The sequence below is a fragment of the Meleagris gallopavo genome, chromosome 1 (genome assembly GCF_000146605.3).
Source record: "Meleagris gallopavo isolate NT-WF06-2002-E0010 breed Aviagen turkey brand Nicholas breeding stock chromosome 1, Turkey_5.1, whole genome shotgun sequence".
Taxonomy (NCBI): Eukaryota; Metazoa; Chordata; class Aves; order Galliformes; family Phasianidae; genus Meleagris; species Meleagris gallopavo.
In genome coordinates this window covers 68,518,835-68,542,165 of record NC_015011.2, presented here as the reverse complement: position 1 = coordinate 68,542,165, position 23,331 = coordinate 68,518,835, and the positions used below count along the sequence as shown (strand labels likewise).

The following is a 23,331-nucleotide window of genomic DNA, read 5'->3' as shown; positions in this document are numbered from 1 at the left end:
TTGCTTGCTGTGTGGCCTTGGCTTATCTTATGATAAAATTGCCAGCTGAGAAATTACTGTTTTGTGTATATTCAGCATTGCAGTCATTGTTAGGCTCTGGATGGCATATTGTTGATTCTATTAATGATTACACTCTTTTCTTTGTCTTTCGAGGAGTCTGGCTATGGAGGAGATAGAGGAGGACACTTTCCAGCAGTTCATCAGCCTTTTTTTCACTCTTCCTTCTTTCACTAGAGCTCAAGAGCTAGTTACATTAGCTCTTGAGAGTTTTGAGTATCTGTGGGAAATTCAAGCTACCATGTTCCTATTGCTATTTGTTGTGAATGTGTTTTGTGACATTATATAAGAATGTCATCCAGATACCTGCCCTGAGGTGGATTAGTTCTGTGTTGTAGGGAGTGTGGGATTGTTTGGGCAGGTATCTAAAGTAGTGGGCACTCCCAGTGGTTTGGAACTTCACCTCTGAACAACTGAATCCTGACAAACTAGTAGAATATTTGGAAAAGATCTGCTGTTGCCTTGGCAATCCTAAAGAGGCACAAACCACTGCAGTGTACTGGATGTAGACTATGCCTACTGAGCTCTTTTCAACACTGTTCAGTATTCTCAAGGGGAAGAGAATACTTCTGGATCTGATAAAAACGTAACAGAATATCCTACTCCTATGATAGATGCTGTAGCAGCTCCAGTTCCTGCAACAGGTCCTGCAGTTGCACCAAACATTGTGACAGACCCTGCTGTCACTCCAGCCCTTGTGGTGAGTTCTGCAGTTGCTCCTGCTATGGGTCCTGTGGCTGTTCCAAGTATTGTGACAAGAAAAAGTTCCTCCCAAGGTAGGTACATCATACCCAGAGGTACAGTCCTGTGGCTTCTCCTGCCCACACAACGGGAGAGCCAGAGAACCAACCAGTGCCAATATCAGTTGCCTCTATAAGAAAGACTGAAAAGATCTAGAAAAGCCAGAACATGTAGCAAAAAGAGAAGCTCATAAATTGGGAGAAGACGATGAAGATGGAGCAGGGCCATCACAAAAGCAAGAGGAAGAGAAAGAAACCTTCCAACTCCTAAAATTCATTGAGCTGTGAGATTTGTGAAAAGATTATGGTGTTTGGCCAGGTGAGCACATTTCCATCTGGTTGCTTTGGTGCTGGGATGGTGGGACCAGTATCCTGGGCATAGTGGGCACTGAAGCCAAGTAATAGAGAATTCTTTCTAGGGAAAGTGGCATTGACAAAGCAATTGGAAAAGGGACACAGTCTTTCACCCTATAGCAGCAACTCTTATCAGACATGAGGGAAAGATTTCCCTGCACGAAAGATCTGATATTTAACCCAGGCAAATGGACCATCATGGAAAAAAGGTATCCAGTACTTGAGGGAACTAGCTGTGGTAGATCTGATATATGTAATTAACTTGGACGATAATACCAACTCTCAAGACCTGGATGATATGTATGCAACCTAAGTGGTAGCGAGTTGTATGGGAATGCACCATAATTATGTGCCAGCACCCTGGAAGGAATGAACTGGAAAGATAACAAAAAACCAGTGGTGGATGAAGTGGCTAGCATGCTTCAACAATATGAAGATAATCTGTCTTCCTCCCTATGGGTCTGTGTCTCAGCTATGGAGAAACTGGCTCAACAGATCAAAGAAAAATAAACTAGTTCAACTGCTCCTCCACCTGTACAAACCAGTATTTCATCCATTAGAAGTAAGCATTTCTCTGCTCAGGAGAGAGGATGTTGTGGATACACATCACTTATCATCCTGTAGTTTAACGTGCATGGTCATGGAGAGGATATGAGGAAGTGGAATGGAAAACCAACCTTGATTTTACAGGCATGGATATGTGAGTTGTAAGGGAAGACGATCACAAGAATGGGTTCTACCAAGAAAATAGTGGCTCCACTTTCAAGCAGGCAGTTTTCCAGACAGAGAAGATGGTCTGATCTTATTTCTGAGGTTGACAATGAGCCTTCTGGTTCTCATACATGAGAGATGAGTAATGGATATAATAACCAGAACTGGAGGGGCCCTGCCTCTAGCTGGGTGGAGAAAAGAGACAATTGGGTTTAGCAGACTATGTGAATTAGATGGCTTGATGCATCAGAATCACAAAAATATGAAGCTCTAGTGGACACCAGTGTACAGTGTACTCTAATGCCATCAAGTTATGAAGGGGCAAAACTCATTTGTATTTCTGAAGTGACAGGTGGTTCCCAAGAGTTAATTGTATTGGAGTCTAAAGTGAGACTAACCAGAAATGAGTGGCTAAAGCATCCCACTGCAACCGGCCCAGAGACTCCATGCATCCTCAGGGATGAGAGATCCTTAGGAGAGATTACTTCAAGGATACTTTGTTTGGTATCAGTATAGCTGCCTTGGCAATGGAAGACATTAAGCAGCTATCTACCCTGCCTTGTCTCACAGGGGGCCCTTTTCTTGTGGAGTTGCTCAGGGTAGAACAGCCAGTGCTGATTGCTATTGCAAGGGTGCACTGGCGGCAACATCACACAATTGGGGTTCCCTAATCCCAATTTGTCAGTTGATTTGCCAACTGGAGAACCAAGGAATAATCAGCAAAACTTTCTCACTTTTCAGTATTCACATTTGGCCAGCGTGAAAGTCCAGTTGAGTGGAGGCTGACAGTGCATTATTGTGACCTGAATAAAGTCAGATCACTACTAAGCACTGCTGTGCCAGACATACCAGAACTCCGATACAAACTGGAGTCAAAGGCAGCCAACTGGTATGCCACAACTGGCATCGCTAATGCATTTTTCTCAATCCCTCTGGTAGCAGAGTGCAGGCCAGTTTGTTTTACTTGGAGGGGCATCCAGTACACCTGGAATCAAGTACCCCAGAGGTGAAAACACAGCCCTACCATTTGTCATGGGCTGATCCAGACTGCACTGGAACAGGAGGCAGCTCTAGAACACTTGCAGTACATTGAGGACACAATTGTGTGAGGCAGCACAGCAGAGTAAGTTTTTGAGAAAAGAAAGAAAATCATCTAAATCCTTCTGAAAGCCTTCTTTTGGCATAAGGCAAAGTAAGGTCAAGAGACCTGAAAGGAAATACAATTGTGAGAAGTAAAATGGCAAGATAGATGTCAGATCTTTAGAGGCAAATGCCCCAAGAGTGTGGTTACAGCAATGGCAGCAGACCAGCTGTCAACACAGAGGCAAACCCATCTAGGCCACTTCTTGTGGAAAGATATTTCTGCCTGAGTAGAGAGCATGGTTGTAAAGGTATGTCATGTAGATGCTCGTGTACCCAAGAGTCGTGCCACTGAAGAGCATCAAAACAGTCAGCAGGTGGATTGAGCTGAAGAGATTGAATTGAAAGTTACTCAGGTAGATCTGGGCTAGCGACATAAGGATAAATTATTTCTAGCTCAGTGGGACTGTGACACTTCAGGCCATTAAGGAATAGAGATGCAATCTATAAATGGGCTCACGACTGAGGGGTGGCCTTGACTATGAAACGCTCTTGCACAGGTTATCCATGAATGTGAAACATGTTAAGCAAGCCAAGTGGAATAAGACCTCTTTGATACAGAGGATGATGGCTGAAATACAAATATGGGGGGACCTGGCAGGTGGATTATATCACACTTCCACAAATCTGCCTTGGCAAATGGCATGTGCTTACAATTGTGGGAGCAACCACTGGATGACTGCCATTGTCTGAAATAGTATCCTGGGTCTTGAAAAGCAGTTCTTGGGGGGACATGGCACCCCAGAAAGAATTGAGTCAGACAGCAAATGGGTGATGAACAATTGTTTGTGCATCACTTGTTATATACATTCATATGTATAGGTAGATACAGATAAATAGTCATTAACTATTATCCTTTTTCTTTGCTTTACCTTAGTAATTAGGTTTATCTCAACTCATAGTTCTAATATTTTTCCCTCCAATTCTCTCCCCCATCCCACTGGGAAGGGGAGGAGTGAGTGAGGGAGTGCATGGTGCTGAGCCACCTGCTGAGTTAAACCACAACAAACTGTATAAGATAAACATTTTTACAACTTCATTAAGGGAGTAATGAACACTCTGGGCCACAGACAAATAAAACACCATACCTACTGATGCTGAAGACCCTTCCTCTTTTCTACTTGATGGACCTCAATTCTCTGAGGGGGAGCTGCAATGTTTCTTAACATGAGCACCTCATGTTAAAATTGACCGTGTACATAAATAACATAGTTATTCTGTTAATTTTTATAACAGCTCACAACTATTTCTAAAGTCTTACTATTAAAGTCTGATGTGAATGGCTTTTAACAGTAAGATGAAAAATCTTAAGGTTATTTAATTAAAACCATTTTTTAAAATAAAATCATTAGTTACTGAAATAGAAAAAAGAAACGTAGATACACAGAATCACTTTTAATATGATGTGGTATTATTTTTATTAGATTAGAGAGAGATTTGACTCTAGATGAGTGGGTTCTCTGGAAATTGTCTAATCCAACACTGCTGCTAGAGCAGGTTCCCTAAGTAGATTGCATGGAAAAGCTTTCAGGCAGGTTTTGAATATTTCCAGAGAAGTAGACTTCACAGCCTCTCTGGGGAGCTTGTTCCTTATTGGTGAATGTTTTGCTATAGCCTGTAGGCTTTGCTTTGTTGTTGTTGTTTTTGTTTGTTTTTAATTAAATGTTAATTAAACATGTTTGAAGGGGAGGCAGAATGATCCTTAGCTTCTCTGTATGGCTCTGTGTGGCTCGCTTACCAACCATTATGTAATCTTACAAGAATCTGAGGCATCCAGAAGAGAGAACTGGCACTAGGGGGATATGAGTAGTTTGATGTTACTTGCAAAAATGATTTGAGATCTCTGTAGCAAAATCTGCAGACACCTCTGCAATAATAAAAGTTTACAGCTGTGTCCATCTGTACTCTCCCTGGCTGTTGGCCAGGTCTCCTTATAGTAATCACAGGTAGCTTCAAGCATGGCTTAAGTGGGGATGGGGTTGCATTTCTTACAGCTGTTTTAAACAGTTCTTCTCATCTCCTCTAGCTCCCACACCCTGTGCCACTTGCTCAGCTGCTGTGGGGAAGTGCTTGTACTTTCTGAACAAGAAACTGAAATTGGGAACTTAGCAAGTGTTGCTGGCACCTTATTTAAGTAGCTATAGAGGCCTACAGCCTGCATACAAGTGGAAGTGTTTGTAGACCACTGTAGTGCACTGGAGATCATTCAGAGTGATAACTGATTATTTTAGCCCAAACCTGTTCATTGAATCCTTTTTGCTCCATAGCCACGTAAGCACTGTACTGCAAGCAAGAGATGATCTCTCCAGGAAGCTGCTGTTACTGAAAAAAGATGGTTTTCAAACTATAACTTGGATTACTTTGGCAGTGATGAAAAACCCAGTTTCCTGAGTGAAATACAGCCTTGATGCCGTCAGCTGGAGCATGATTGGTTCCAAAGGTTTTCAATCTAGACATTAGAACCTATGGGCTTTTAAGCAGGGTGGCGGTAAACAAAAAGATGATAGTAGAAAAAGCTATTGCAGAAATGGAGCAGAGGCAATCAGAGCTGAATGGAAGTGCTGCAGAATCTTAAAACAAATGCTATGTGCATGTGACCTCCTCTGACAAATGAAACGAGGCTGGTTTTATGAAGTCTGGGAAGACTACTTTGTGGCTAGACTTCCCTTACCTGTTTTTCTCTTCAGTAATTGTACTGTGCATGAGAGGTGAGAGAGAGACAGGGAAGAAGGCAAGGCTATGCAACAACTAATGAGCTTTCTGTTTCAGCCTGAAAAATCAGTCTAGCAGGGTGGCCAGGACCTTGGAACCTATTAACCTTGAAGAAGTATTAGGAAGTCTGGGACATTACAAGTTGGAGTAAAGAATCTTTTAAAAGAAGTTTAAAAATATTTCTTCCTTGTTGTCCCTTCTTCCTCACACGTGTTATTTGGAGAAGTGCTGTGTGACTTTTAAAACTTTTTTTGAGTGTAGTTTTTTTACTGCACAGCTTGACCAGGCGACTTGCTACTGTGCTACTATCTGAAGATCATTTGGTTTTTTTTCTTCTTCATGGCAGGAAAATGATTTCTCTGTAGCACTCATTCATGACTGTGGCAGTCTCAAATGTTCTCTCTCCGTGCCCTGTGTTTAAGACAAGTAGATTGCTCCATAAAGAATGACTCACTTGTATTAAATAGAACAATATTTGTTTTCATCAGCTGCATTTCTGTCCACAGATAGTCTGTTTGTTTTAATGCACAGCTGTAGACATGAATTAAGGGGAAAAAGATGACATGGAATTTCCTGACTTTTTTTTTTTAAATAAATCTTTGCCAAGAATAACTTCATCTGCAAATGTTTCTTAAATGTGTTGCACATTTGCTTTTCTTTAAAGGATGGGTGGCCAGGCCTCTTCACATGTGGGTACCATATAGTTGACATGTTGTTGTTGTGCGATGATCTGGGTTAGTTTAAAGCTTCAGATCTTTCCAAGTCTGTGTTGTTTTGACTGAGCCAGGTTAGGGAACACAGATACAGGCAGGTATGCCAGCAGATGACATAGGGTTAAGAAAAACAACTTAGGACAGTAGACTTTTGCCTGCCCAGCTGCAACAACATAACATAGCAAGCTTTGCTGGCACACTTTGTCTAATCTGTTTATATTAGAAATTGTTTTTGTTTAGCGTTGCATTATGTTAACAACTCAGAAGTAAACCAATCTTCTACCTGCTGCAGAAAAAGGAATACTCTTCCTCCTCCATAGCGTACAGTCTTAATAATGTGGTTTCCCTTGCTTAAGTTCAGTCTTATACACAACTAGATAAATTCCCTTCCCTCATAAATTCCACAGTAATGACCCTTACTCAATCTTGAAAGATTTTATGGTGCTATGTCCATTCAGTGCATGAAAACTATGCTTCTAAATGTGTTGACTTAGCTGCCTTTCTGTGAATTTCTCTGGGGGAAATAAACGAATGTGAGTTGGTCTTCCATCAAATCCACTTAACTGTTTACATACATCTGCTATGATGTTGGCTATAAATCTTTCTTTGCCATGCCCCTTCCCCCCCCCCCATTGCTCTGACTCTTATTAAAGAGATTATTTCATGATAGTCTGCAATATCAATCTTTTCTGTTTAATGTTTGTTATTGTCAAGAACTGTTGGATATTCCCAACTATCTTAGCTGACTTGAGGAAAGAAAGAGATGTTTGGAAGTATAATGTGACATAGTACTGTGGATTTGTCTTTTTTTCTCCTTCGTTTTCTAAAGTGATAGGGTTTTTTTGTATTCCCAGGTCATATGTACCTTATCAGTAAAAGAGAGCTCCAGAAACACTGGTATTGTAGAGTAGAGATAGTCTTCGCCTTAATGAAAATTGTATTAAATGTTCCAATAGAAGATTTATACATATGCTTTCTTTATTTTTTCTGTTTTTAAAATAATTATAGGTTCATGTATTGGACAGACTGGGGAGAAGTGCCAAAGATAGAACGTGCTGGGATGGATGGTTCGAGCCGCTCCATTATAGTCAACACAGACATTTATTGGCCAAATGGACTGACATTGGATTATGAAGAACAGAAACTTTATTGGGCAGATGCTAAACTGAATTTCATCCACAAATCAAATCTTGATGGAAGTCATCGGTAAGAAGTTTTTATTTGATCTATGTAATTCTGATTAAGCAATGTCTTTTAAGACGAGCACAACTTTATAAGCTCTGTTGCAAAGAATTGGCACGTTAATACTTGCTAAATTTTAAGCTAGCTTGTGCTATCAGATGCTTTTATCCTTTCCCAGACTCCCCTTTCCAAAACCATGATGTTGAACGTGTGCTCCTCTTTGAGGCATCTTGTAACTCACTAGGTCTCATCTCAGAACTAGTTCCAAAAAGGAATTCATGAGTGCTATTCTTAATTAGGTAAGACAAATTAGCATAAATTTCTGTTTTTCTTAAGTTTTCTGTTTGGTCTCCTTTCCCTTTGTTACTGTGGTATTCAGAAATGCAGAGAATAATAGGAAAAAATAGATCATTATATACAAACCTTTTAGTTTCTTTAATCCTAGGAGTTGGGAAATACATGGAAAACAATCTTTACAGAGACTATGCTAGAATGACTGGATTTTTTTTTTTCCTCTAATACTTCTGTAACTATGGTGTAATCCTTTCTGGTCCAGTCATAGCTACTTCTTAATTAAAAATTCAACTGATGCTTGATATATATACATTTATCCTTAGTTTGGAGTGTAACCCTCTTAATTACACAAGACCTATGTCAGTACTGTTCACATACACAAATGAGTCACAGTTAGTTTTTGCCCAGGTATCAGGGAGACATGATATTTGAAATGATCCTTCACAAATTCTTGTGTTGATTCAGCTGGTTTATGTAAACATTAAAAAGCATTTCTTATGCTCTTCATTCTGACATTTTAGTGACTTCTTTTATGCAAACATCTGCCACAAAAAATTAGTCTCCCCCAAAAACCTTTTGTCAGCAAGATAGGTGTTTTTTTGATAAGTTGACTGGTTTGTACAAACATAGGCAACGTGCATGAAACATCCACTGTGTTCATGTGGTATTTACTTTGAACTCTTATAGCACATGAAAATTTGAAAATGTGTGTTGTTTTCTTTCTAACTTCTGCCTATTAAGAGAACAAAAATTCATGCAGTAGTTTGGTAATTGTTTTTGATTAAACAAGGTAGCAGCAATTGGATGCAGTTTTAAATGTATGTGCACAGGTATAAATAGTTTAACCAGCTTTGTCAGTTCAAAACATGGAGATGTGTGTGTATGGAAGATGTTGAGTGGGTTGGGAGCACAGGCAGTGTTCTCAATTCTCCCAGCTGGAGACCGCGATCCAGGCAGAAGGAGGAGGAAGGATCAGTTGAATAATTGGCTGCATGGATAGTGTCATGCCAAAAGCTATGGGTTCTGTGATCTAGGACACACCTCTGAGAAACCAGAAGTGTTGACATGGGATGGGATGCAAATGACCAGGAGGGGAAAGAATATACTGGGCAGCAGGCTGGCTAGGCTCATCACCAGGACTTTAAACTAGAGCTGTTGGGGGACAGAGAGCCAAAGAGCACTGTCACTTTAGGAAGAAGCAGGGAAAGACCTCAGATTTGTCCCAGAGGTTTAGGTTTATAGGAGGGCTCCTCTAGGAAGGCAGCCCCTCTGAAAGCCCAGCTGAAATGCCTCTGTACCAATGCACACAGTGTGGGAAATAAGCAGGAGGAGTTGGAAACCATGGTGCACTTGGAAAACTATGGTCTTATTGCTGTCGCAGAAACATGGTGGGAAGATTCACATAACTGGAATACCACTGTTGAGGGCTGTAAGCTTTTTTGAAGGGATAATTGAGGTAGGAGGAGTGGGAAAGTTGCCTTCTATGTTAAAAAGTGGATAGACTGTGAGGAGCTCCCTCTGAGACAGTCAGGAACAGGTTGAGAGCCTAGGGTTAAGATCAGATATGGTGCCAACAAAGGACAGATGGTATTTGGGGTCTACTGCAGGCCACTTTATCAAGGGGAGCCTGTTGACAAAGCCTTCTTGCTTCAGCTGCAAGAAGTATCATGCTTTCAGACTCTCATTCTGATGGGAGACTTCAGTCAATTAGATATCGGCTGGAAAAACAGTATGGTGTGCTGAAAGCAATCCAGCAGACTCCTGAAGTCCATTAATGATAACTTTCTGGTTCAGGTATTGGACAGATCAACCAGAGGTGAAGTGTTGCTGGACCTGGTGTTCACCAGTGCAGAGGAGATTGTGTAAGACATTAAGACTGGAGGCAACCTGGGCTGCAGTGACCATGTCCTGGTTGTGTTCATGATCTTAAGGAATGTGGGCCTGGCAAAGAGTGGAGTCAGGATTCTGAACTTCAGGAGAGTGAACTTCAGGCTGTTTAAGGGAATTGTTCAATGAGATCTCCTGGGAAGGTGTCCTTAGAGACAAAGGAGTGGAGCAAAGTTGGTTACCCTTTAAGGATGCCTTTCTAAGAGCGCAAGCGCTCTCCATCCCTCAGAATAAGAAAGCAGGAAAAGGAGATAAGAAACTGACATGGCTTGGCAAGGACCTGCTGGTCAAACTGAGGGAAAGAAGGCAGTGGAAACAAGTACGTGTCACCCGAGAAGAATACAGGAATGCAGTCTGGATATGCAGAAGATGGGATCAGGAAAGCAAAAGCATAGATGGAACTGAACAAGAGATGTGAAAAATATCAAGAAAGGATTCTACTGGTGCATTGGTCAGAAGAGAAGGGCCAAACAGAGTGTACCCTCTCTGAGAAATGTGAAGGGAGAACTGGTACAACAGTATGGAGAAGGCTGAGGTATTCAATGAGTTCTCCGCCTCAGTCTTCACTGGCAACCAGGATTCTTATATTTCTCACATCTCTGAACCTCTTGGTAGGAACTGAGGGAGCAAACTCCCCTACACTGTAAGAGCAGAGCAAGTTTGAGACCACCTCATGAGACTGAATGTGTACAAGTCTATGGAGCCAGGTGACATGCAGTCCAGGATCCTAAGAAAGCTGGCTGATGTGGTTGCTGAGCCACTCTCCATCATATTTGAAAAACTGTGACTGTCAGATAAAGTCGCTGATGACTGGAAAAAGGGGAACATCACTTCCATTTATAAGAAAGGGAAGAAAGATGACCCAGAGAACTACAGGCCAGTAAGCCTCACGTCTGTGCCTGCGAAGATCATGGAACAGATCCTCCTAGAACACATGCTAAGGCATGTAAAGGACAACCAGGTGATCAAAGACCATCAGCAATGTCTTCACCAAGAGAATGTTGTGCCTGACCAATCTAGTGGCTTCCCATGAAAGAGTGATGACACTGATGGACAAAGGGAAAGTAACATGTCACCTACCTGGACTTCTGCAAGGCCTTTGACATGGTCCCTCACCACATCCTTATCTCTAAATTGGAGAGATATGGATGTGAAGAGTGGACTATTCGGTGGATAAGGAATTGGCTAGAAGGTCACAGCTAGAGGGTTGTGGTCAATGACTCTATGTCCAGGAGGTGGGTGGTGATGAGCAGTGTCCCCCAGGGGTCAGTCTTGGGTCTGGTACACTTTAACATCTTTATCAGTTACATAGATGATGGGATCGAGCACATCAGCAAGTTGTATGATGACACAAAGCTGAGTGATGCAACTGATACAGCACAAGGAAGGGATGCCATCCAAAGGGACCTTGAGAAACTCAAAAGGTGGGCCCATGTAAAGCGGATGACGTTCAACAAAACCAAGTGCAAGGTGTTGGGGTAATTTCCAGATATGTATATCAACTGGGAAAAGAACTCCTTGAGAGTACCCCTGCTGAGAAGGACTTAGGGGTCTTAGTAGATGAAAAACTCAGCGTGAACCAGCAGTGTGTACTTGCAGCTCAGAAGGCCAGTGGTATCCTGGGCTGCATCAGAAAAGAGGTGACCAGCAGGTACAGGGGGGTGATTGTCCCTCTATATCTGCATTTATGAGGCTATACCTGGAATACTGCAGCCAGATCTGGGCCTCCCAGCACAAGAAAGATGTGAAGCTTTTGGAGAAAGTCCAGAGGAGGGTCACAAAGATAATCAAAGGACCGGAACACGTCTCCTCTGAGAACAGGCTGAAGAAGCTGTGATTGTTCAGTCTGGAGACAAGAAGGCTTCAGGGATATCATCACAGCCTTCCAATATTTAAAGAGATTTTAAGCAGGATAGGGTGGTGAGTGCTGGAACAGAGTTCCCAGAGAGGTTGTGGATGCCCTGTCCATAGAAGTGCTCAAGGCAAGGATAGATGGGATCTTGGGCAACCTGATCTAGTGTTTGAGCTAGTGTTTGGTAACCCAGCTCATGGCAGAGGGGTTAGAAGTAGGTGAACCTTGAGAACCCTTCCAATCCAAGCCATTCTATGATTCTATGTTTTGAAGTAGTCCTACATTTGTTATTTATTTCACAAGAAAGCAAACTTAGAAAAAGAATGTGATATTTTGTGGCATTATGATCTTTCAGAAAGGAAAACAGTCATTTAAGGTTCCGTGCAATTAAAGAGAATGGGATAGAAATTGTCATGTACAATAATAATTTGAGACTGTTGTTGGGTTTTTGTTTGTTTGTTTGTTTTTGTTTTTTTAAATTTATTGTTTATTTGTTCTAAATTGGTGCTGGTTAGCAGAAAGTTTTCAGAGTGTTCCAGGTAAAAATGGTTTGAGGCTAAGAACATAATGTGTATGTGATAAGAATGGAGTGATTATGGGACCAGACATGTATCAGAACTTTAAAAAGACTCAACTGAAATGATTGCATGTGGGGCTCAGAGTGACTGCTTGCCACCTGAAAAATTGCAGGCCAAATGTGAGTCCCTCACACAAATACAAAATACTCACAGTTGGTGCACAGGCAAAATAAACAAAAATAAAACAAATTAAACTCCAAACGGTGAGAAGAAAATACAACTCCAAAATGACCACCTATATGATCACACCTGATCAAACCACATAATGGATTTGTCCCACAAGATAATTAGGTGGCTTGTTTCCTTCTTGAGTCACCGTTTTTGTGCTCTCCTATTTATTGCACAGGGAAAGAACCATTTTATTACAACAACATGCTGCTGTACTTTGGCTGATTCCCTTTCCAATAGTGTGTGCATATCAGGCTCTGCATTAAATTGTACTGCTTTTGCTAGCACCTGCTGGAAAATGATGCATGATGTAGAAATGATTTTTGAAATGGTAATTGTGTAAAAAGAGTCCACTGATCAAAATCGACACCACCACCATCCAAATCTATATTTATGCTTTTCCCACAAAGCACAAACCTGCCTGTCTTATCTAGGGTCTCCAGTCTTTCTAGCTCTATAGCTACCTCGGTATTTCCTGCAGTCACTGCTGCATTTTCAGTCTTTTTTGCTTCAGACTCCTTTGTAGTTCTTCCTTCTCTGATAGCCTATTGCACAGCAATGTAAATATGCTTTTGGTATTTTGTTTTATTGTAAATGTGTTCGTTATGTTCCCTATCTTTGACTAAACTTGAAGTGATTCTTTCTAAAAACTAGGGCATTAAGGTGCTGATCTTCCTTGGAATAAGGGGCTGCACAACCTTGTCAGTCTGCAGGGAGCTATATCTAATAGTTGTGCCTTATGATAGAGCTGTAAAGTCTCCTGGGTCATTTACCTTACTTTGGAGTTAGTAAATAAATAATAAAGATCTGTATAGACAAGAAATTTAGATTTTAGATATACTAATTATTTTTTATGTATTCATTAAGAACAAAATAATTTATCTAATACTTAAATGTATTTTTTTAACTGGTACAAAAATTTATCAGTAATATTTCCTGGGATCATGCTTGTATGTTACCATTTAAGAGAGGAGAGCATAGTCTTTAGAGAGGAAAGTGCATATGACTTCCCTTAAGTACTTAGAAGCACACACCATTTCTAACAGCATCTGTTTTTCCCTAGGCATCTGAGAAAGTTCTGAAGATTCAGAAAACTATCAACATCTGAATCCAGGCTCTTTTTTTTTTTTAATTATTCTTTGCAGTTACATCATTGGAAAAAATGGAAAGAATTGCAGAAGTTAAGCTGTTCTACAATGAGTTTTTATGTGCTATTTTTTTCTCTGCTGTGACCTCTTAGCCTCTGTCTATCTTGAGGAGGGAAGAAAAATAGATCTTCTGGGGCTGTTTAAAGTGATTCTGTTTTGTTACATATTGCTTTTCAGTCACCCAATAAAAATTACCCTTTTCAATATGGTATTTTACAACAGCTAATTCTGTATTTTGCCTCTTATCTCATTACTTTATTCAACTTTGTCAATAACTGATTATCTAACATTAAAAAAGATTTTTTTCCACATCTGCCAACAAAACAGCTCTTGAGATCTTCCTTCTAAGCTTCATAAAAAAAAAAAATAACCCAAAGCCAAAAACCAACACACAATACCCTTTCAATCTGTTCTCCTAGTTACCCTCACACCCCAGTGTTCATGGGAGAAAAAAAAAAATCTGCTTTTATATCTCTCCCTCCACCACAACAGCAGTCCCTATAGTTTCTGTCTACGTGTTCCCTGTGCATAAACATACATGCTTATTTTTAATCACTCCTTCTTTCCATCCCTCAGTACACCCATTACTCCCAGTATTGCTTCGCCCAGGCCTATCCCTTGCTTCCTGACTGTGTCCCCTATGCACTCCTGCTGACGGCTGGACACAGTGCGCTTGGGCAGCTTATTTCAGCTCTTCCTGTGTTTGAGTGAGTCAAATATAGTGGGTGAAGGTCCCTCGCATCTGTACAGTCATCCATGTGTTAAGGAAAACTTTGTAAAAATTGTATTAAAAAACAAACAAAAACAATTAGGTTTTTGATTCATGTTCCCAAAGGATTGGCTAAGAGATGCAAAACATATTGGATAGGAAGGTGGGGGAGATGTATGCTTAACAAACACACTCAGAATGATCATGATCTTATCCTCATATGAGAGGATATCATAGTGGGATTAGGCCAGTTTTATTTCACATCGTCACCTTTATAATCCCTTTTTTAGGAGGGTTACCCTGAAGAGTCACTTTATTTAAGAATGGGGAATGACAGGAATACCATCTCTGTGTAGTCTAACTTGAAACATACATTTTGGTTTCCTTGCTCTTTTTAACGATTTTGAACTTCATTTTTAACTCATTATTCTAGCTGATGTTTCTATTTTTATAAATGAAGTTTTTTTCTGTGTGTGTTGTTAGCAAAATTACTCCTGCTTATAAAACTTTTAGTTTTTTTTTTTTTTTAAAACCTTTGTGAAGTGTCACTAGTTCTTCTTCTGCTTTACCTTCTGTCAGAGTGTCAGGGAAAATATATTTCTGGAAGACGGAGCCATTGAAGAAATAAAAAATACTATTATTAAAAGACGCATAGTTTCATAAGATGTACAGTGTTCTGGATCTGACTAGATTTGGTAACTTAGCAAAGGAAGCAGATGAGTAATGATAAGTTTCAAGTTGTTTATGGTGTTGCTCAATGTGAAAGCTTCATGTAGAGCAGTGTAACATGAGTTTTAATTGCTTTTGTGGAAGTGGGAAAGTTACCAATAAATAACATTGCTACATCAAAAAAGTATTTCAAACAGTTCAAAGAAAACTGCTTTTGTGATTTGGATAGTGAAAGAAGATATGATGTAAATAGGTAAGGATTTTAATTAGTGTCATTGAGATAAATTTTGAAGTATTGAGATTCAGACAGCTTTCTAATATTTGCAAAGGGAAATATTCTTGACATACTTCTATACCTGAGAGAAATAACTTTTTTGTCTTTTTATTCTTGTAGTCTGACTCATGTCACAACACCTTGCACTACACAAGAATTAAAGATGTATGTGTCAGAGAAGGCCGTTTATGCATAGATGCTTGGTTTCTAACATGCAAAGGTCTGGATAGTGGAAGAGCAAAGTAGGTAGGTGGTAGGAATATGCAGGGGGATAAACAGAGTAGCCTGGATTTGTCGCCTCTTTGGATAGGACCTTGGTAATCTTTTGCTAGAGCCTGTGAGCTTCTGCATCAAAATGAAGAGGCACCAACAGTGTTGGCATCACCACTCAGCAAATGTATGGTAGGATCATAAATTCATGAGGAAATCTGCACAGCAAATTTTACAGTGATCTGTGCTAGCCCTAGGACTTACTATCATGGCTACTCTAGGGATGGACTCAGAGTAAGGAGGAAGAACACAGTGACTGATGACTAATGCTCTTGGTTTGTCAGCAAGAGAAAGGAGCGAGCAGTTTTTCATGTCAGAATGTAATTAAAAAATGAAATTGGTGCATACAGGAGATGTGGGGCTTTTTTCTCTCTTTCTTTCTTTCTTTTTTTTTTCCTGCTCTTGCCCTGCTCTTATCAGAGTGAACAGTTGCTTTTTGTGGGACTAATTAAACAAAACTGGATTGCAGACAGCTCTCCTGTGAGTAAAGTACCCAAGATAGGTTGGCCTGCGAAGGCAGCTCTTGAATTAATTTCTTTTCCTTTACCCTGCAGCAGCAGTTCTAATTAATAAGTTAACACATTACTGGCTGAAGGGAAATGCACTTACAAGGTCCCCCAGGAAGTGTTTGTGCTAATGAGATGGGTTTTGAGGCCACTGTAAGAAAACATACTTACAAAAACTGTTATAGGGCTGGGGAACTTTTGCAATGAGGTAAATGTTAAATTTGCACTCAAGCATTGATATTTTTTTCCTGTTTTTAACCATCAGATCAAATTGTCTGCCAGATGATTAATTGCAAATTTGATGAAAAGCTGAGAACATTGTGTCCCTGAATTTAAAAGGATTTCTTTTTTGTTGTGTATAATGTGTGCAGTACATGACATTATGTGCAGGAAATAAAATACTGTGCTTTGTCTATATCTTCATGTATATTTCTGTGAGACAGAAGTGTTTAATACTTTCAGTCATCGAGGAGAGATCAGTCTATGGTGATAAGTCTGTCTGTTTCACTGCAGGACAGTGCAGAAGACAAATAGTGCTCTAATTAAAGCTGCTAGAGAATCCTGCCTAAGCAGAAGTAATTAAATTATTTGGAAACAGTGAAAGGGTGAATTTCTTGATTCTTCCCCAAGGCACTTTTGAAATAAAATACTGGGAAGATGGAGCCTCAAAAATGTCTGTAGCTGACTGGTGTGCATGTAGGGATACGTTACACGTGTGTTGTATGTAGCTGGAGTCACTATGTCATGGGTCTGCATATTTGTAGACACTTAATAAACATACATAGTGCAAGTGGATTAGCCACAGTTCATCAGTGCTGCTTCTAAGACAGGGCAGTGCATGCAGTGTTAGCTCACAATCACAGCAGCTGCAGGTTTATGCAGCCCATGTAGCACCTTGCAGTCAGTGGGTTTACCTACACACTGTCTCCCAGACTCCATCACCTCATCCTGCAGCTTTCCAGTCTCCTTTACTCCTGCCGAGGCCTTTAAACTACATTGCATGTCATGATGGTGTTTGACTGGAAAATGACCCACACAATTGACTCAACCACAGTCTTACATCTGATTGACTTAAGGACAAATGAGGTTTGAAGCTAGGCTTGTTTTTTTTTTGTGAGTGTGGCAATTAGAGCTTAAAGAAGAGGCAAAAGAGAAAGTATTTTGGTTTTAAAAGATATTTTTGTACCCCACGGGTAACGTTTTCTGTCTACTTTCTTAGGTAATGAGAACCAAGCTTGTATTCTAGTAGGAATATTTGAGCAAGGATTCAAGTTGAAATTCTAGCTTAATTTTCCAAGTTTGTTTTTGTTTAGTTGGTAGAAGAGGAAACCTTGTATTTCTAAGGAAATTGGATCTCCCTGCACTGCCTTGTGGCATCTGTGGTGTTGGGATGTTCAGTTCTCTGTTGGGTCTCTGCCTCACCTGATGCTGACAGGATTCATCCTCTGAGCACTCTGGCCACTTGCTATTATTTCCCATTTTTAAGAATGATAGCTTTGTAATTCTTGGGATTTCCTGAATGCTGTAGTGTTAAGTGATCTCTAGATGGAGAGAAACATTTTCTGCAAAACATTATAATTTGCAGCGTGCAAACATGTCCATAATATGCTTTCTTTTAATATATAATGAATGTTAAAAGCAAGATTTGGAAAGCAAGCCTTTCTTTTTATAATTCTCTATGAAGAAAGGAAGGATGGAAATTCCAGTGTAACAACTTTTTTTCTAATAAGAATGTAGCCCACAGATACTTTTATCTAAAAATTGACCTGGTATAGTGTAAGAAGAAAAAGAAATGAAAATTTAGTAACTGCTGATATGAGCATCTGTGAAAAGCTTTTTCAACAATATGGAGGTTAATGCATAAGCTTTCACCTGTAGACTGTTTAAAGTTCCAGCTTTTCATATTGCATTTCTATTGAACATCAATATGGTAAATATAATGAGAAAAATTTTTTGTTAGATATAATTTCTCCTTATTTTGAGGAATTTAGTGTTCAACACATATGTAAGTGCCAGCAAGGATGTGTCCTGTCTGAATAAAACTGGCATAAGAAAACTCAGTGGGAAAGTTAAGCAGTACTAATACTTCCTCTGCTCATTTCACTGCTATTAGCACACCATATTATGAGCCACAAATGAAAACAAGTGTTTGCTTAATGTTATGCTCCTGTCCCAGTTCTTCGCTGCTTATAACTCTAATCTTCAGTAATTATAGGGATTGCATAGTACATTTCATCAATGTATTTCTTAATTTTGCAGATGTAATTAATCTGTTGCAAATCTTTTAGCAAACAGTATGGAAGTATACCTGTGTTAGTAATGTATTTGATCCTTCGTTATTTCCCCCATTCAGTGATTCTCTGATAGCCTGAAAAGCAGTTACTGGCATTAATTCTTCAGGTTACTGAAATGGAGATGCTAGGTAATGTGCAGTGGAGGAAGTGTGTATGTTTGTATACGTAAATATATGTCATTAAACGAGACATATGGAAAATGTGTGTATAGAAATATAAATATTTATGTTAGTGCATTTATGCATATATTTAAGGGAATATTTATATATTTGCTTGCGTTTTCCATTTAAGCATCTCAGTGTACTTTCCTGTTGGAGAATTGGATTAGTTTTTATGAAATTAAAGCATCTCAGATGACTGGAAATGCTCAAACAAACTTAAGGCATTTCTACTCTTTCTGAAGATCCCATTTGGCATGATGGCTGATTGTTGTCTCAGGCTGTGGATGTGCATTCCACTACAAAACTTGCCCCCCTGATGAGCAAGGTTACTGTGACAAGACTGCCGTCAGATGCTCAGCAGCATCTCTTGACCAGATGCTATTGTATTCTAAGGCTGCATAACTGAATTGCCCATATGCACAGGATCTAACTGCATGGTTCATTTATTTTTTTTTCATTTACTCTTAAGTCTTTACAACCATGCTCATTTTTTTGAGAGAAATGTAAAAGAGAGCTATAATAAAGATTTCTCTTATTTTCACTCTTCAGCATTGAGAATATAGCAGTAAGGTGAACTACCTTAATATTTTCTAGTCTTCCCAGTTGTATTTGAAATTGGATTGCAAAGAGTCATATAGCAGTAGATTTTGTTCTCTGTCTAATAGCTGAGGAGATGGAAATAAGTATGGGATCCTCTAGAGAGAAACTTGAGAAATGGATTCAAACATAAATGTGAAAATTGTTGCTCCCTGCCACAAAGATTAAGTGCACCTAGCCTCAGAGGTGAACAGAAAGGAATGCAGGTGGACTGCACGTGACTTCTGTGCATATCTGTGCCTGTCACTAAAACCACACTGAGCAAGACTGAAATAAACATTGATATTTGTATATAGCATTGGACAGTGGTCTCTAGATCTGGAATTGTACAGATTTTCAAATATATGGTTTTAGGAGTGGATATTTTTTCCTCTTTCCGTTCATAAGAGCTTCATTGTATTGTGAATTAGATCAATAACAACTCTATGACAAAATGTTTTTTCTTAGTGGCTGTTATTTTAGCACAGTGTTAATCCTGAATATTGGATGCATTCATTCAGTTGCATTATACCCAGTATAGAGATGATTTTCATTACTGTTGAGCTGTGATGCTAATGGTTTTGAGAAGTCAGGCCAGAATGATTAGAGAACCATAGGTGTTCTGCAGTTATTTTGATCAGGTTTTGAAGTTAGATAACTGCAGTGTAGCTACAATTGGAAGAATTTGCTTATTGAAATGTATTTTCTTGTTTTCTTTTGTTTGTTTGTTTGTCTTTATAGATATACAGCAGCTACAACTACATTTGCTATCATGCTTAGATCTAAATTGCTTTCTGTAAAAACTGTAGGAGGAAAATTCACAATTCTGATGACACTTTGTAATATATTGATTTTTGATGATTTTCTTTCGGTGTGAATGATTCTTAACTTTTATAGCTATAATCTAACTTTCAATTTGAATTTTACTATTACTTCAAAAAAATAGAAAAGGGAGTGGGGTGATCTGAGGAAATTCTGGGTTTGATGAAAGGTATAAATTTGAAGTCTCTATTTCAAATACGTGTATTACTTGTATGAAATGCAGATTATCCTGAAGCGGATAATGTTGTAACACTGCATAGGTGGTCTGAATTTTCTTGTATTTGTTCCATTTGAGAGTTCAGTAGCGCATTTTGTCATTTCTGTTTATTGTTTATTATTTGTTTTCTTTTTCATAAGCTTTACCGAATATTTCACAGGTCTCTTTAACAGAATAAGAATAGAACAAAGGTGAATGTATTTAATTTGGTTCTGTATTTTCTTCAGGCAATAGAAAAGTCTTTAGTATAACAGGTGTTTATTTTAATTGCAATTCTGATTTCCGCAGTGATGCTGTAAATAGTTGTATTTAGGAAATCATGATCTACAAAACATATGGAATTTAATTTCTGTGGAAGCATCTTGCTTGCTTTCTTTTCTCTCCCCATTTTCCTTTTCACAGAGTAATAGATATTGAGAGAGACCTTTGGAGGTCATCTAGCCAATTGCTCCTGCTAAAGCAGGTTCCCCAGAGTAGGTTGCACAGTGAAAAGGGTCCTGACGGGTTTTGAATATCTCCAGAGGAGACTCCACAACTTCTCCAGGCAACCTGTTCCAAGCTCAAAGTACTCTCAAAGTATAGAATTTTTTTATCATGTTCATATGAAACTTCCTGTGCTCCATTTTGTGCTCTTTGTCCTGTTGCTAGGCATCACTGAAGAGAGCTCCATCTACTTGACATCCTTTCTTCAGGTACTTATAAGAGTTGAAGAGTTTTTTCCAGGCTGAACAGTCCCAGGTCTCTCAGTCTTTCTTCCTGAGGGAGATGCTTCAGGCCCCTATTTATCTTTGTAGGCCTCTGTTGGACTCTCTCCAGTAATTCCCTATCTTTCTTGAACAGAGGAGCCCAGAACTGAGCACAGTACTCCTGGCTTCACCAGGGCAGAGTAGAGGGGGAGAAGAACCTCCCTTGACCTGTTGGCCATGTTCTTTTTAATGCACTCTAGGGTACCATTGGCATTTTTGGCCACGAGGGCACACTGCTGGTTCATGGTCAACCTGTTGTCCATGAGAACTCCCAAGTCCTTCTCCCAAGAGCTTTTTTCCTGGGTATCAGAATGTACTGATGCATTCTTCTTCTTCATTTCCTTCCCATCCATCTTAACAAACTAGAAATTGTGACATTTTAAATGTCAACCTCCATCAAAATTTTTAAGACAAATTTGTGTAATTCTATCTCTAGCCCAGGGAAGATTATTAAAGTTACTACCTGTTTAGTACCATCTAATATGCAGCCAATTTGCATACCGTTGAAGCCCTGGAGATGTCCCCTGAGCTCATAACATTACTTCTCATCTCTCACTTTCTCCTCATCTCTGGTGTCTCTCATTATCAGAGCTAATAGGACAAGTGCAGCAGTTTGAAGAAGCTAGAGCTTAGTGAAGGATAATGAAACACTGTGCTTTTTGCTTTTGTGTCACTTATTGAGATGAGGTCTGAGCTGAAACATAAAGTCTGAAGGTGTGCCAGCACAGAGCTGTCAGGTTGTTTTGGCCCAGTTTACACCTGCAGTGCCTCAGCTGGTAGGTTGGCCAATGTCTTCATTAGTGAGGCCAAAACCACAGAGACCTGGCTGATCTTTAACCCCAGATGGATGTTTGTGCTGGTGAATATCAGCAGTACGCAGCAGTCAGATGCTACAGGTGACATTCTTTTCCTGTTTGTTCACTCAGGTTTATAACGCTAAGACAGAGGTCCTTTCTCCTTTCCTCACCCACCAGAAACAAAGCTTTGCAAATTATAATGCAGGCCATGGTAGAGTGCAATTTCTTCACAGCAGCTGTAGGGAGGAATTTCCTTGCTCTCTTCTCTAGCCCTGTTGTTAGCTCCTTGTCTTTCCAGCTGTTTTCCCTCTTCTCCACATCCTGCATAGGCTGTGGAGCCATCACAATGGGGAGGGCCTACCGAGCACAAACTGACTTCCAATTCCTTGCTGCTTCTCAGAGATACCATAGTGGCAGTTGTGTTTGTTCAGAAGCAAAAAAGCACTTTTGATTTTCTTAATGGGAAGTAAACTATCACCTTGTAATGGCTTGATAGAAACTGTGTATGTCGGTTATGTATTAGTAGTAAATCTCATCTTAATTAAATGTGAGTAATATGTGCTATTGTATTCAGACCCAAAGACATTTTTATGTGACAGTTCCTTATAGCTACTAACAAAAACGTCGCATGTGATTGCTTCAAGGCAGTGCCATCAGCTATCTGCTACTCCTGAATCTCACTAGACTAGGGCTGGTTTAAATAATGTTGACAGCTTACCTTATGCATTGCTACAAGGACGGATGGTTGTCCAAAAGTTAGGTACATCTAGCAGCATTTATTGCAGTCAAGGATTCTTACTAGGAACTGGGAGATAATAATCACATCTGAATATCTCAAAATTTTGGAATGAATAGCAAGGTATGACTCAGAAAAAAAATGTGGCTTCTCTTGTCTGTGAAATGCTGTCTTTGGTGAAGGCTTTGTCATTAGAGGGTTGGTCCAGAACTGTGGACCTTTATTGCATCTATCCCAGATGACAGTCACCATAAAGACTTAGATAGTCACCAGTCCTGCTCTAAAGTGAAATTATTCAAATTTGAGGGCATTTAGAGTTTGGGGTGGGGTTGGTAAAAATGTTTATTGAATTTGAATGCCTTTATTCTTGGTCAGGAGTATGCTTTGTCACTATGGCTTCACTGTTTGGCAGGTAGATTTCAGCTGTAAATTATATTACAATAGTCTTCTGTAAGATGCTTATTTTGTGCATTTAATTAGGAACAAATATATACCTGACTCCAGACAGAGATAAGAAATAAAAGATATGTCCTACTTTCTAGTCTGAAATATCATCTGAAATTTTGCTTGGTGTAGAATTGGAACACTGGAGTGACAAGTAATGGAATGTATGTGTTTTTCTCAAGAGTGAAAAAAAATAGAAACCTTAAAGATAATGCATCTTTTTGCAGAAGCTAAGGTGAAAGAGCTGAAATGACTGCAGTCTCTTTGTACTTGGAATCATTGGCAGATTATACCTTCAAGTTTCCTGCTTTAATATACTCTTCTGTTATATTTTAGCAGAAAGTAGTTGGAAAATAAGACTATTTTTGTCCTCTACTAAACCAGTTCTCTTACTGACTTCTTGGCAGAAAAGATGTAGTTAATGTGTGGCTGTTCTCTCAGTGAATATACAGATAATGACCTTCTTCCCTGCAAGAAGAAAACTGGGAGAATAGTGATCATAGTATGCTCTATACTTGAAGAAGTATTAGAGCTATGTGTCAGTACCGTAGGGTTTTAGTCCACGAGATAGATG

At 39.5% G+C, this 23,331-nt stretch overlaps 1 protein-coding gene across 2 annotated transcripts in view; it reads left to right on the top strand.

Moving 5' to 3' along the window:
- Positions 1-23,331, top strand: part of LRP6 (LDL receptor related protein 6) — a 119,926-nt gene that overhangs the window by 33,560 nt on the left and 63,035 nt on the right. For both annotated transcript variants that reach the window (XM_031555400.1, XM_010716104.3), the window contains exon 2: positions 7,436-7,633. In XM_031555400.1, coding sequence (XP_031411260.1) covers positions 7,436-7,633 — 198 coding nt within the window. The remainder of the gene's footprint in view (positions 1-7,435; positions 7,634-23,331) is intronic.